Source organism: Pelodiscus sinensis, chromosome 3 (genome assembly GCF_049634645.1).
Source record: "Pelodiscus sinensis isolate JC-2024 chromosome 3, ASM4963464v1, whole genome shotgun sequence".
Classification (NCBI taxonomy): Eukaryota; Metazoa; Chordata; order Testudines; family Trionychidae; genus Pelodiscus; species Pelodiscus sinensis.
Window position 1 is genome coordinate 101696072 of NC_134713.1, and position 14643 is coordinate 101710714.

Sequence of the window (14643 nt, forward strand, 5' to 3'; positions counted from 1 at the left end):
TTAAATGCCGCGGGGGATATTTAAATCCCCCGCGGATTTCCCTACGACGACTAGTGAAATTTACATGCCCCTTCCGGCAGAGGGGCCAGTGTAGACGTAGCCTAGGAGTGCCTTCATAGTGAAAGGATGTATTGCACAAGTGCTCCATCGTTCTTAAAAATGAACCATACTCATAGCAATAACCTGCAGTAAAGTGGAGACTCCGGGTGTGTTTCTAATGTGGCTGAGTGTAACTTATTCATGGTTGGCTACTGCAGCTGCTAGAATTTTCTCGTGAAATTATTTTTAATAAAAAAATGGCTTTTTTCAATAACTTTTTGCAAAAAAAAGTGTTTGATCAATGTTATTGTTCCTTTTTCAGTGGAAAAGATGGAGAGGAAACAACTAATCTTTCCATTAGAAAAGAAAATCTTCTGTGTTTTAAAAGTACATAAAATACCTTCAAAAAAGTTGAGTGCTCCAACTAATGCCTGCCCGGCATGCCCACTTTTTGATCAACTTATATCACTGCAGAATTTGCTCCTGCTGGCATGGGCTGCTTGAGATAGCTGTACTATGGGTCAGCTTTTTGAAGAGATGAATTGAAACCAGTAAATCCGAAATTAATATTGTGCTTAAAACAAGACCCAATGCAATCTTGCAAATCCACCTCACCATTTAAAGCTAACCACTCTAGAGGTTAAATGCTAGAAGTGAAAGGGCCAAATCCTCATCCTGGTGAATCTGGACTAGTATTTGCATTAAATCTTCTCCCATCAATCCCAATTTCAGCTATACATAAGAGTCCAATCAAGTTAGAAATTTGAAGCTCTCAATGTATGTTTAGAAACAGCAACTTAAATCTTCAGTTGCATCATTCAGTTTACAGTAGTCAATTGCAGAGTCCAGCCCCACTGACACGGTAACTGATCAGGGGTTAACTGAGGTACAGCCACAGTCATTCCCTCTTCTCCCAGTGAAACCCACTTCAGTTGTCCTTCATAGCCAATCAGCTTCACCTGAAAAAAAAAATCAAATTGCATTCTATTCAAAGCAACTCTTGTCCTAGAGATTATATGCATACATTTTTCAAACAGTTAAACATTCTTTAACAGGTATTTTAACATAATGGATTAATTGTAAGCACTACTTTGGGTATGTCTAGACTACAGGCTTACATCGCCATAAGTTTTGTCGACAGAATCTGTTGACAAAACTTATGTTGACATAGAGCATCCAGACTACATGGCTTTGTCGACAAAGCAATCAGCTTTGTTGACATAAGAGCGTCCAGACAGCGGGACGCTCTCTCGACAGAAGAAGGCACCCGGAAGTGCTTCTGAAAGGACACAGGGGCAGCCATAAAGCCCAGGCACTGCTGCATGCTCTCTGCAGAGACACGTGCTTAAAGGGATACTCCTGGACAGCTGTTCCTCTGCTCCTGCTTCTAGCTTGCCAACCATTACAGGGAAAGCAAAGCTGCTGCAGTTGTCCTGCCTCTGGTTGCCTTGCTTTGTCGGACACCACAGCTGTGTATTATCTGGTTTGTCTGTTTGTTTGTGTGTTTGCTTCTGTGTTTGTTTGTTTGCTTGGGTTTTGTTTTTTTTGGTTTTTGTTTATTTGTTTGTATTTTTGTTCGTGTGTTTGTTTCTTTTGTTCTTCTGTTTGTGTGTTATTTTGGCTTTTTTGGGCATGGAGCCTGAGCTGCCCTGGGCAGGTGATGGCCCCACACCGTGCTGCTGGAAGCTCTGCTTCATGCTCAGGAGAGCATGATGACCTTGGCAGCAGATCCTGAGCCCAGCTTTGAGCAGCTTTGAGCCCTGCTGCCCTCGCCCCCCAACTTTTTCCTGGAGAGGCGGGTTTGGAGGCTGGACACCAGTTCGGACTGGTGGGACCAGCTAGTGCTGCAGCAGTGGGACAACGATCAGTGGCTCAGAAACTTCCGGATGCGGAAGGCCACCTTCCGGGAGCTCTGTACCTGGCTCGCCCCTGCCATGCAACACAAGGACACCCACTTGCAGCCTGCCATCCCCTGGAGAAGCGTGTCGCCATTGTGCTCTGGAAGCTGGCCGCCCCCAACAGCTACCGCTCTGCGGGGCATCAGTTTGGTGTGGGGAAGTCTACCGTCGGGGTCGTCTTGATGGAGGTAAGTCACTTTCAGGGGACAGTCCAGGGGGGCAGTCAGGACCAGGCACAGGGAATTGGGGATGGGGTGGCAGAGGTAGAAGCCCTCTCAGCCTCACCCTGCCATGGTGCAGGGGTCGGGGGGGTGGGGAAGGGATTTCCTGGGGGGGGGGCTGTTGGTGTCTGGGGGGGGGAAGGGGAGAGCACTTCTCATCAGGTGAGTCAACCCCTCTTAAGTCCTGTTCTGTGTGTTTCTATTTGTCCCATTCCGCAGGTGGTGATGGCCATCAGCGCTGAGCTGCTCCACAGGACCGTCTGCCTCGGAGACCTGCAGGCCATCCTGGACGGATTTGCGGGACTGGGGTTCCCAAACTGTGGTGGAGCACTGGATGGGACCCACATCCCCATCCGTGCCCTGCCCCATTGAGCAGCACAGTACATCAATAGGAAGGGCTACTTCTCTATGGTGCTGCAGGCTCTGGTCGACCACGGGACAGTTCACTGATGTTTGTGTCGGGTGATCAGGCTGGGCACACGATGCCCGTGTGTTCAGGAACTCATACCTGTACCGCAGGCTGCAGACTGGGGCATTCTTCCCTTAGAGAAACCTGGCAGTCGGGGATGTGCAGGTGCCTACGTGCATAGTGGCCGACACGGCCTACCCTCTCATGCCCTGGCTCATGAAGCCCTACACCGGCCACCTGGATGCGAGCAGGGAACTGTTCAACTCCCGCCTCAATAGGGCTCGCTTCCAGGTGGAGTGCGCCTTCGGCCGTTTGAAGGGCAGGTTTAGGTGCCTGCTGATGCGGCTGGACATGGGGGAACACAACATCCCCGATGTGGTTGCAGTTTGCTATGTGCTTCACAACCTCGTAGAGAGGAAAGGGGAGGCCTTCCTCCCTGTGTGGAGGACACAGATGGAGATGGAGGGGAAGCAGTTTGCGCAGCCCCGGACAGCTGCCACCTGGCAAGCCCACCAGCTGGGCCTGCGCATTCAGGAAGCCCTGAGGGAGCAGTTCTCACAGGGAGGCCCGATTGTCCCCAGGGCCTTCCGCATGTGGGATTGCCCCATACCCCTGGTGCCTTCCTCCCTGCAACCCCTCCCTGCCCCACATTCACCCATTCTACTCAGTCCCCACTCACTGAGAACGGAGACAGGTGATGGTGAAAACTCTAGTACACTTTATTTAACTGTTGTTTTTTTAACAAATGAAAATAAATAACTCTTTGATTCAGAGAAAAATAAAAATGTCTGTTTTAGAAAATAAAGTGCTTAAAAAAAATGCGTCCCTCAGTTTGTGTCACTGGTGGGAATGGGGAATGTGAACTTGGAAGGGGGGAGGGAGGCTCAGGGCTGAGGGGGCTGCCTGGAGGTTGAGCTCCTGCTGCTTTGGCTCTGGCGGCCTTGTCACGCCTGGCTGCGCGTGTGGGATGCCACAGAAGGGGGCTGGGCAGGAGGTGGGGCTGGGGCTGGAATGGCAGGGGCAGAGGAGGGGGAAGGCTAAGGAGGAGGGGCAGAAGCAGGTAAAGGACCGGGGAAGGCCATGGCCTCCCGGATGGCAGCATAGATGTCCCTGCGCTGCTGGGCAAATTCAAGCAGCAACTGCCGGTGCCACTCAGCCTCTGCCTCCAGCCTCCTTTCCATGGAGTCCTTTATCTCTTGCAGGACTCCAACGTGCTGGCGCACCAGCTCTAAGTAGCTGCACCAGTGCCTACAGGTGCCCTGTTGCCGTCTGGGTGGTGGGGCAGGTAGGGCACCCCCCTCCTGGTCAGCTGGTCCGGCTGTGGAGGACAAGAGGGAAAAGTCGTCAGTCATGCATGCTCACCCTTTCCCTGAGAGGGCATGCCCTCCTTCTTCTCATCAGGCAGTGCCTGTGCTAGGGTCAGAGGCTGCTCACGTGTGTCTCAGCAAGGCATGGTGCGGCCTGGCCCGCAGCCATGGCCTTCCTGGAGCCCAGGTGGTGTGCAGGCCACTGTCATGCCCCCCCTCACGTATCTCCCATGGCGGAGCAGCATGGATTAGTGTCAGGCCACAGTTGGGGTTCCCACAAAGTGCTGAGAGGCCTGCAGCTGTGAGGCAATCCCAGCATCTCCACCCCATGCCTGCATGTGGCATCCCTGCCTGCAGGAACAAGCGGTGCCTAGCAGCCGTATGGGTGCAGGGGGTAGCACGGCACTCCCTGAGGGCTGCCATGTGTGTGCCCCCTTCTTCCCCGCGGGCCATGCTCAGCATGACATGTCACAGCACTGCACCGTCCCCTTTGTTCCTGCCTGCCCTGCCCTGTGTGTGTTGGACCCTCACAGCACTCACCTGATGTTCCCTCCCCAGTGTCCGAGGTGGTCTGGCAGGCCTCCTGTGTCTGGGTGCCTGGCTCCCGGGTGCTCTGGATGCCGTCCTCCTCCTCTTCTTCCTCCTCCTGGAGCTTCTGGTCCCCCAGCAGGTGTTCCGGCCGCTGTAGAACCGGGGTCTCCAGCCCGGACTCCACGAGCCTCTCAGGAGGCAGAGGATCCCCTGCCCCCAGGATCCTGTCCAGGTCCTCATAGTACTCATAGGAGTACGGCCTTTCCCTGGAGCGGGAGCTGTGCTCACGGGCCTGGACGTACCCCTGCCTCAGCTCCTTCACTTTGGCTCGGACCTCCTCCAGTGTGCGGGGATGGTGGCCTTGTTTGGCCAGCTCTTCTGCCATTTGGGCAAAGGTGTCTGCGTTCCGTCTCTTTGTGGAGTGCATGGCCTCCTCAACCCAGAGGCCCAGGAGGGCTTTTATCTCCAGCCCTGACAAGGAGGATGCCCGGCGCTTGGTGCCCCAGGATTCCCTGGGGGATGATTCCCTGGAAGGGCCAGAGGGGTCTTGGAGGGGCTTGTCCCTGCGACATGGCTCGACCTGAACTGAGCATGAATTGCATGAATAATTATGTTTATGCAAAATCTCAAACTTACAAAGTATCTGAAATTTTCACAAAAGTGTGTTCTATTTGATTAACCACAGTATATAACTTGTTTTGTTGAAATAAAAACAAGTTATGTATCATATAAAAAATTAAAAAGTACCTTAAATTTATATTTAAATTTAAAATTTTATATGAGCAAATAACAATTTTACACAAATTATTGTATTATATTAAAACACGACCTGAAAAAAATTGTAAAATATACCTAAAACATAATCTATAAGAAAAAATAATTACGACTCTGATAAAGTACATTTTCTGTGGTGGCTCTGACAGCTATCAGTTTTCATTTGTGCTGCCCTCAGTAGGCTTCAAGTTTGACATGCCTGGTGGACATGAAAGTTTAGACGTTCCAAACACAATTATCCAGTGTTAACTAACTTTCCTAAAATGTAACACGTTCTTAAACGTGCACTACTTTTTGCATACAGGAAGAAGTCAGATGCCAACCTGGGTATTTAAGGGGAAGCAGGAGTTTGTTTTTTAAAAAGATGATACTCTGGAATCTGCTTTTAAACTGAATTGTACTTTATTGTAATGGAAATAACCATTCTGCTCAGCTCAGCTCAGCAAAAAAAAAAAAAAAAAAAATCAATGATTTTTATACACTTGCTTCATTTAAAAAGCATATTAGAAAGCAGGCTATGGGGGGAGATGGACGGGGAACCACTTAAGTAGCTATTTAGAAATTACACTCTTGTACACAGAATGGCATAAATTCTAGTCTAATTAACTCTGCTGTAAGTCAGGAGTATTTGTTTGAGTTAGTACAACTGACATTTCCAGTACATACCCTGTTAACAGTAAGTATAATTTTGACAGATTAAATTTTTTAAAAATAGTATACTTTGAAATAACTGTTCTTGTCAGAGGAACAAACATTTTGAGACTACATTGTGACCAGCTGAAGGGTTATTAATATTTATAAAGGAAGGAGGGTCTTTTATTAAGGCACTAACCAGGGAACAGGTAATTTGGGTTCAATTTCTGTGATTTTGGGCAGGTCAATCTCACTGTGCCTCAGTTCCCCCATCTGTCAAATGGGGCCAACATGTCTTTTTGCCCATTTTGTCAGTCTTATTTGTTTAGATTCTAAACTCTTTGGGAGAGGCACTCCTCTTATTCGTTTGTAGAATACCTAGCACATTAATGCTCCAGTGTCAGTAGGAGCCTCTAGGTATTACTATAGTGCTGATATGAATAAGGATTAGGAATGCAAAACTAAGAATGAGCTATTCATTTTAAATTCTTCCTATTCCTAGCTTTTCATCTGAGGAGCACAGGCCAAATTCCTCAGTGCTATGATAATGTAACTTAGTTGCCAACTGTAATTTGTGTTAAAGTAGGTGAGAGAGAGAGAGAGAGAGAGAGAGAAAGCGCATGAACGTGTAACCCAAGCATCCTCATTTATTTATAAAGGTGCTGTTATGGGATTGTGTATTCAGGTGACAACAGGGCTGATCAAAATTGGGCATATCAAGAAGTCACATTAGGGTAGAGTGGTGCAAACTAAGGATGTTAAGGACTAGTCGACTATCTGATAAGCAAATGCTTATCGGATAGTCAGTCAACTAGTTGGTTCCTCCCACCCTCCTCCCGCTGCCTCTTAGACAGAGGCAGCAAAGGGGAGGAAAAAAGGGGTACATCAAAGCAGCAGCACTGCACAGCTGAGCACAGCGGCACGGCCCCTTTGAAATGCCGCCTCAGTGTTTCAAAGCAGCAGTGCTGCGCGGAACGCAGGGTCAGCTGGGGAGCATTTCTGTGGAACCTGGGATCAGCTGAGGAGTGCACAGCTGACCCCGGGCTCCGTATGACATTTCAGATTGGCAGCACAACATGAGGGCGCTTCCGCTTTGAAATACACAAGAGACCCCTGGTGGCGACTCATGTAGATTTCAAAATTGGCACACCTGCATGCAGCCCGGAGTCTTGTACATTCCACAGGAGAAATGCAGAAGTGCCTATCAACTAGTCGATTAGTCAATGGAAATTCCATCAACTCCTTGACTAGTAAATGAACCAATATTTAACATCCTTAGTGCAAACAGCAAAAAAGCTACTCACCAGAGGGTATAACACACACATCAGTTAACTATGGAGGAATTACCTCTTGCCCTAAATTATACTCCCATCCTTATGTTTCTCAGGACCCAATACCAAGGAGGACAGTCAGGGTCAGCTGGTTCAGTAAAACACTGAGAGCCAGGAGAACACACTGTCCAGCCCTCAGGGCATCACAGACCTAGTTGGAAGCCTATTGATGAACCTGTTTGCATCCATGATCAGTTTGAAAAAACATGAGAAACCTGAGAAAGAGACAGAGATGCAGCCGTGTTAGTCTGGTCTAGCTGAATTCCCACCCGGAGAAATAAAAAAACAAATTGAAAGAGACAGATGAATACCCAGAAACCATCTACTTCAAGACAGACCCAGGAAAACCAACAATAGAACATCACTTGTCATCACCTATAGCCCCCAACTTATACCTGTCCAACGCATTATCAATAAACAACAGCCTATACTGGAACAGGATACTACACTCTGAGAGGCTCTGGGAGACAGACCCATAGTCTTCTATAGACAACCACCTAACCTCAGGATGATTCTTACCACACTAATACTAACCCTGGAACTTTCCCTTGCAACAAACCCCGTTGCCAGCTTTGTCCACATATTTATTCTGTTGACACCATTATTGTACCTAACCATGCCGCTTACAAGATTAAGAACACATATTCCTGTTCATCCAGAAATATAATTTATGCCATCATGTGCCTAAAGTGTCCGTCTGCTATGTACATTGGACAAACATCTCAGACACTTCGCCAAAGAATCAATGCACACAAAAGAGACATAAGACTCTCTCACAGAAAGAAAACTGTTGCTTGCCATTTCAGCCAGACTGACCATTCCCTCAATGACCTTAAAACATGCATATTGCTTCAAAGAGACTTTAACTCCAGACTTCAACAAGCTTCAGAATTGTCATTCATGCTTAAATTTGACACTTTATGTATGGGTTTAAACAAAGACTCTAATTATCTCATCCATTACAAAGATAGCTTCCCCTATTATCACCCCTATGTCATTACCTCACAGACACTAACCTTCCCCTCTCACCCCCACTCTGTTGTAAAATTTGATTTGTCAATTTCACATGCGTTCTTTTTTTTTTAATTGTATCACTTTGATATATATGGTCATGCCGATTTTCCTCCACATATTGATCTGAGGAAGTGGGTCTGGCCCACGAAAGCTCATCACCTAATAAACTATCTTGTTAGTCTTTAAAGTGCTGCATAGTCCTGTCTTTTGTTTCTGAGAAAGAGACTCCCTTATGTCAGAAGTGGACTCCCTTTATGCCAATCCTCTCCCAGCCACTGAGCGTCTGTTGATACAAACCCTCGTTTGCAGGACACGGGGGTGTAAATCTATGTTGCACTAGCATGCCAGGCACTAAAAGAAAGTGTCATAGGGAGTTCAATCTGCCTGCTTTGAAGTGGGCCTCGATTAAAGCACACTAGAAAACTTTTTAAGTATGGCAGTAGGGTCTACACAGAAACATAATGTGAAGCAGGCAAATGTGACATAAATTTACACCTCAGCCTGCTGCAAGCTAAGTGTTTGAATATTAAGTGTTTGAAGGTTCAGAGAGTAAAAGGGCACAGGCCACGGTGGTTACTCTTACCTTCTCTTTAGCCCACAGGTCTTGGTTCTCAGAAAATCTCTAAGTTTCATGTCAAGATTTTGCTACCAGTGGTTTAAACTGAACAGCATGTTTACACTTCGGGGTAAGTAGCAGTTTTCAGCTTTGGAAGCTATTATCTAGGCTAGGGAGTCCTTCCTAAAGGGTGGTCCTAAGCCCAGGCTCAAAGCAAAGATCTGCTTGGCCCCCAGTTCTCATGGAGTAAGAAAACCACCTGTTACAATTCTGACATAGAGGCTTCTAGACTGCAAGTTAACAGGTAAGACAGGATTTCCCTTTTTTCAGCATATTCTATTCTTATAGATCAACAAAGATATATTTCTATTTGAAAACAAAAATGTTCACATTGGACTGTATATTTTAAGATAAGGTCAACCAGAAATTATAAATATATTTCTTTATTTTAAAGATAACATGTTAGAAATCTCTCAGAAGTAGAAAAAAAATAAAGGCCAAACAGTGGTCACTTACTTGGGTCTCTCCAACAATGGTCTTGGGGGCACCAAGTATTAGAGTTCCTGAGACTGGCCAATTAAGGAAAATAGCATAGACTGTGTCTTCTTTAGGTTTGAACGTGTACCTGGTTGGAAATGGGGAGTCAGTTTTTCTTGTAACTGTGTGAACATTTAGGAGAAATGCACATGTCAAGATTTCATGACTGAAAATGAATTTTAAAAATTGGTAACAACTGGGCACACAAACCCAAGAACTGTTTGGATCAGAACTACAGCAATACAGTCCTCACCCTGCAACACTCCTACTAAAGAGTCTGGATTCAAGAAGAACTTTTTTCCAAGTACAATTTATTCTCTACCAAACAATTGTGCAACTATTTGAAACATTTCTCTCTCTCCTTACATATTAATATTTCTCATAAGTTTTACTTCCAGCTTTATATTGTTTCTAGAAATGTTTATATTTAATAGACTGTGCTGGGGACAGGAGTACATGAGGGATGGAGAATGGGGAGGGTCAAAGTGCAGATAGGTATGCTTGTGGATTACTGACACAGCAAAGATATAGAAGTTGTGGGATAGAGCAGGGTCCGGAGACTAGAAAGGAGTGAGTCTGATGGATGATTTCACCAGAAATGACATTAGTGTTATCTTACACCAAACAATCTATCCATCATACTTAATTTGACAGGGGTCGTAGCCATCCTACTATTGATTAAAGTTGCTTAAGTTTTGCAACTACTCTGGCTGGGAGGCATAAGCAGGCCAAGGCCACACATCTAGCCTTTATTTCAGTCGGCATTGCAAGTAGGCACCCTCTTGTCTCCCAGTTCCCTCCCCCCAATCATTATGATGCATCAACTTTACTAATGTCAAGTATATATATCTTCCTGTAAGCACCTACCTTGTCTTTCCAAAAGGGTTTTTTTCTGAGGCAGCAAAATAGCATACAAATTAAGATGGTGGTTTCTTTACTGTAAACACTTATCCAATAGAAATTGGGCAATTTCACATAGTCTCAGTAATTATATTTTTTCAATCTAGTCTTACCACACTCCTGGTGTGACCGTATCATTCTGAGTTCTCCATGGTTTAGTTCCATAAATGGCTTCTCCATTGACTTCCAGCCAGACACCCATCTGCCTTAGGCGTTCTTGAAATATAAGATCTATGCGACCATCATGGGTGGGTCCAATATTCATCAGGAGATTTCCCCCACATGATACTGTTTCTACGAGTTGCTGAAACATTTAGACAAGTTAGAATGTTAAGATTATGGCTAACTAAGCCATACACTTTTTTAGTGTTCTTATCAAAAGATAGTACTCGACTCCAGACATACAGGTTGAAAGGGCATAGCCAGTATTAGACACTGCAATATGCCAGTAGTATATTAATGGCTCTAATAGTTTCTGCAAAATATAACCATCCATTAAAAATATTACATTTTCAGCTCTTATGGCTCAAGAAAACCTTCCAAATATGATCTCACTCTGTGAGGCCTGAATGAGTCTGCATTTTTTCAGCCAAGCGGCATTATAAGTTATTTGCTTCCCATTTGTTTAATTAGGGTATTGATTCTAAATGCTAACGATGACAGATAAGTGTCAATATTTTTTACTAATTCAGTATCATTCATTTTATATTGTAAACATCCAGCTAGTCTGAAATGGTGATTAGAGTTTGGGATTGTAGTTGGATACTTTGAAAAGATACACACATACATTCTCTCTCTCTCTCTTTTTCTCTCTCTCTGTCTCTCTCTCTCAATCTTACCCACTCTCTGAAGTAACTGTGACATTAAAAACTATTTGTACGGCAGAATAAAATGAAATGAAACAAAATAACTTGGGTTTCTGCAGGTAAATATTTTTCATTTATTTTCAGAAATATCTTTTACATAATATAAGAATTTAAAGTAACCTGCAGCACCTAAACTATAAGGAAAGAGCTTTCACATTAAGACCCACTTTCCTACAACTGGTTTCAGGTGCATGCACCTTCTTTTTTTGCATAAAACCCCACTGAACTCAATGAGGCTTCTAAATTTGGGTATGTAAGGTAAAATATGTACATACAACTGTATGAATATTTGTTCCTTTCTTGGACACAATTTTTTGTTTGACATACTGTACATGAAATTACTTAACCCACAGAAGGGCTTAGTTGTTAATACACCAGTTAAATTATGAACTTTATAAGTTCATTTGGAAGTCTGGAACTGGTAGGATGGAATCACCAAATTTATTATCACAAATTTTACAGGATAACCTGTGGGAGAAGTTAGAAATAGCCAGCAGAAATTCCTATCCCTTAGGAACTACTTCCTCTGTGATTAACTGTCACTGAAATCTCTAGTTTTAGGTCACACTTCTGACTTATTTAAAAATGTAAGAAAATACATATAAGACCTACACATATGAAAAAAATTTAACTTGGCTGTTAGACTGTTAGCTGTTAACTCTAACCCATCTGTTAAACTGCAATGTCCAGCCACCAAAGGAAAGCTAGATTTGGGTTATCTGATAATACCAAACCACACACCCACACACAAAAATAATCTAGCATTACAACAGTTTCAAATTCTACTGTGTTGTAACTGATTAAAGTTCTAGTTTTTTGGATGACTTGTCTCTAAATATGTGCAACCTGTAAGTTTTGGAGCTCCCTTTGAACTCTGCAGGGCAATAAAGGTGGCTGTGGAGGAAGAAGTGTATTTGGGTTTTTTAGATAAGTCAGCAATATGTACTCAGCACCATCTGTTGTCGAACTCCCACAGAGTGATGTTGAGGGTGAAATGACAAAAGTGTCCCCTGAATGAAGAACAGACAAACTCAAATTCCTTCTTACGGACCAAACTTCAAACCTGGGTCAGATATAGTGAATTCAGACTTGTATTGTTATTTCCACTAACCTGTAAGACATGTTTATATTTCTATCCTGTCTTTGGAAATCTTTTATGCATTTGTATGAATAAAGTAGTAACATTTAGTGTAGCTTATCACTCTTTATGCTGCATGAATGTAGACTCTTTTTGGAAACAATTAGCTTTATGCTCTGTAAACAGAGATTCAGCAGACATAAGGCCCATCCATTTTTATGGAATTTAAATGTGTATTATAATTTGCAAAAAATACTTAAAAGAACACTAAATAATCACGGCTTATTACTACTTCATACCTGTCATCACAGAGAAGGAGCAGAGAGAACCTTAAAGACAGAAAGAAGAGGAAGGGCTTGCCTCTTCAATAAAAGTAACTGAGTAGAATTTATGGTACTGATCCTCATCTTGATTCCACATGTGTTACTCCTGAGGAAATTCTACAACATTGCACATGCACAGAATTTATGTCTACTGCAGATTTCTTTGCTTCCCTGCAGAAAAATGACTTTCTGATGCAGAAGCAAAGGGACGCCACAAGAGTAGTCATGTGGCCCTTCCCAACAGTATGTTTCATGTGCCACACAGCAGTTGGCAGAGAGGTAAATCCCTGTGGGTATGTCTACACTACCCCGCTAGTTCGAACTAGCGGGGTAATGTAGGCATACCGCACTTGCAAATGAAGCCCGGGATTTGAATTTCCCGGGCTTCATTTGCATAAACTGGGCGCCGCCATTTTTAAATCCCTGCTCGTTCAAACCCCGTGCTGCGTGGCTACACGTGGCACGAACTAGGTAGTTCGGACTAGGCTTCCTAGTCCGAACTACCGTTACTCCTCGTGGAATGAGGAGTAACGGTAGTTCGGACTAGGAAGCCTAGTCCGAACTACCTAGTTCGTGCCGCGTGTAGCTGCGCGGCACGGGGTTCAAACGAATAGGGATTTAAAAATGGCGGCGCCCAGTTTATGCAAATGAAGCCCGGGAAATTCAAATCCCGGGCTTCATTTGCAAGTGCGGTATGCCTACATTACCCTCCTAGTTCGAACTAGGAGGGTAGTGTAGACATACCCTGTGAATCAGAGAGTAGGACTGGGGAAGACCTAGATGGTGGCTCCTACTCATCACCGAACTCAGCTAATAGTCCCAGCTGGGCTGAAAAAGACGGGGCTTCCTCTTCCCCTACACAGCATCTGGGGCCAGGTCAGAGTTAACACCCCAGATTTCTCTCCAATGCAGCAATCTCTACAAACTTCACTCCCTGCTTGCTTCACCCATTGCTCCTCAGCTGCAGGGACAGGGATCTCTGCATAGGGAGTTGCTCCCCTTTCTGCCCAACTTCTGTGCATGCAGACTCCCTCATATCCAGACCTTCCTGCCAACTCTCACCCCCCTCCCAGCCCTGAACTCAGCAGCCCAACTAATGAGCCCCACTCCCCCTGCACCTGGACTACCCCAATAAGCTAGCTGTACCTGGCTCCCCACCCCAATGAGCCCCAGTTCCCCTGTTTATGGACTGCCCACTGAACCCCCTGTACTCAGACACCCCAATTATGTCTATCCCCTCTACCCTCACACATGCCCTGTTGAGCCCCAACCAATTTCACCTGAACCTGCTGCAGATTCCCATTACTGTTGCACCCAGAACCCCACAACAAGACCCCATGCATCCAGATTCCCACTGAGCTGCCCACACCAAGATTGCCCCACACAGAACCCTCTCAACCCACACCTGGATCCCTCCACGCTAAGTCCCTCCTTAGATCCTGCCTTGCTAAGACTGCCTGCCCACTCCTGGCGTGGAGGAGCATGGCCCTGGACGTTTGCAGCAGGCCTGATCCTTGCACTGGCAGGGTTGGGTGCACTCTCATCGCTGGGTCCATGACCTAACAAGAGTTGCACAGTGATCTCCCACCTCTGTGCAGTCAGTACCCTGTGCTCCCCACTGCCATGCTGGAACTTGAACATTTATTTGACAAATAATATTCACAGAATCTTAAAATATTATGCACATGATTTTTAATTTTTGGCACAGAATGCCTTTGATTATATTATCCAATTTGTGTGAGAGACCATCAATCAAACCATAAGATTTGCACAGTTAAGGTAGAGCCATTATGGAACTTAGTTTGATAATATATTCCCAGGAAATTATCATCAAGAGGTCATTAAGATATTTCTTAACATTACACTGATGAACTATAATAATCAGAAGTAATGGCCAGATACTGAATACCATCTCTCTGTCTTACTGTACCTTTACCAGTTCTTCAATCGTGAAGTAATCGCTTAGCCGTGTATTCCTTCTATAACCCCATGATTGTTTGTCTATGGTCATACAGTTCTCCCACTTATGAGGCAAAAGGTGTCCTGGATTATAACGGTCGCTGCAGGTGTAGTATCCACCATGCTTACAAATACTGCCAAGTCCCCAGCGATCATTTGTTACAACTGTATCCCGAACTGGGCTGAAATTACAGAAATCGGTATGAATTTTAATTATGTATTCTAAATGACAATTCTTTTCCCCAGAAATTCACACTCAGGATGACT

At 44.9% G+C, this 14643-nt stretch overlaps 1 protein-coding gene across 4 annotated transcripts in view; it reads right to left on the reverse strand.

The window, feature by feature from the left end:
• Positions 1–14643, reverse strand: part of FUCA2 (alpha-L-fucosidase 2) — a 28945-nt gene that overhangs the window by 2490 nt on the left and 11812 nt on the right. For 3 of the 4 annotated variants that reach the window (XM_025187616.2, XM_006128787.4, XM_075924334.1), the window contains 4 exons: positions 14348–14558; positions 10264–10454; positions 9230–9338; positions 102–998 (listed from right to left, as the gene is read on the reverse strand). In XM_025187616.2, coding sequence (XP_025043401.2) covers positions 858–998; positions 9230–9338; positions 10264–10454; positions 14348–14558 — 652 coding nt within the window. In that variant the 3' untranslated portion in view covers positions 102–857. Of the gene's footprint in view, positions 1–101; positions 999–5218; positions 7359–9229; positions 9339–10263; positions 10455–14347; positions 14559–14643 lie in introns of those variants that run through there. The other variant, XM_075924333.1, reaches the window with a different exon arrangement.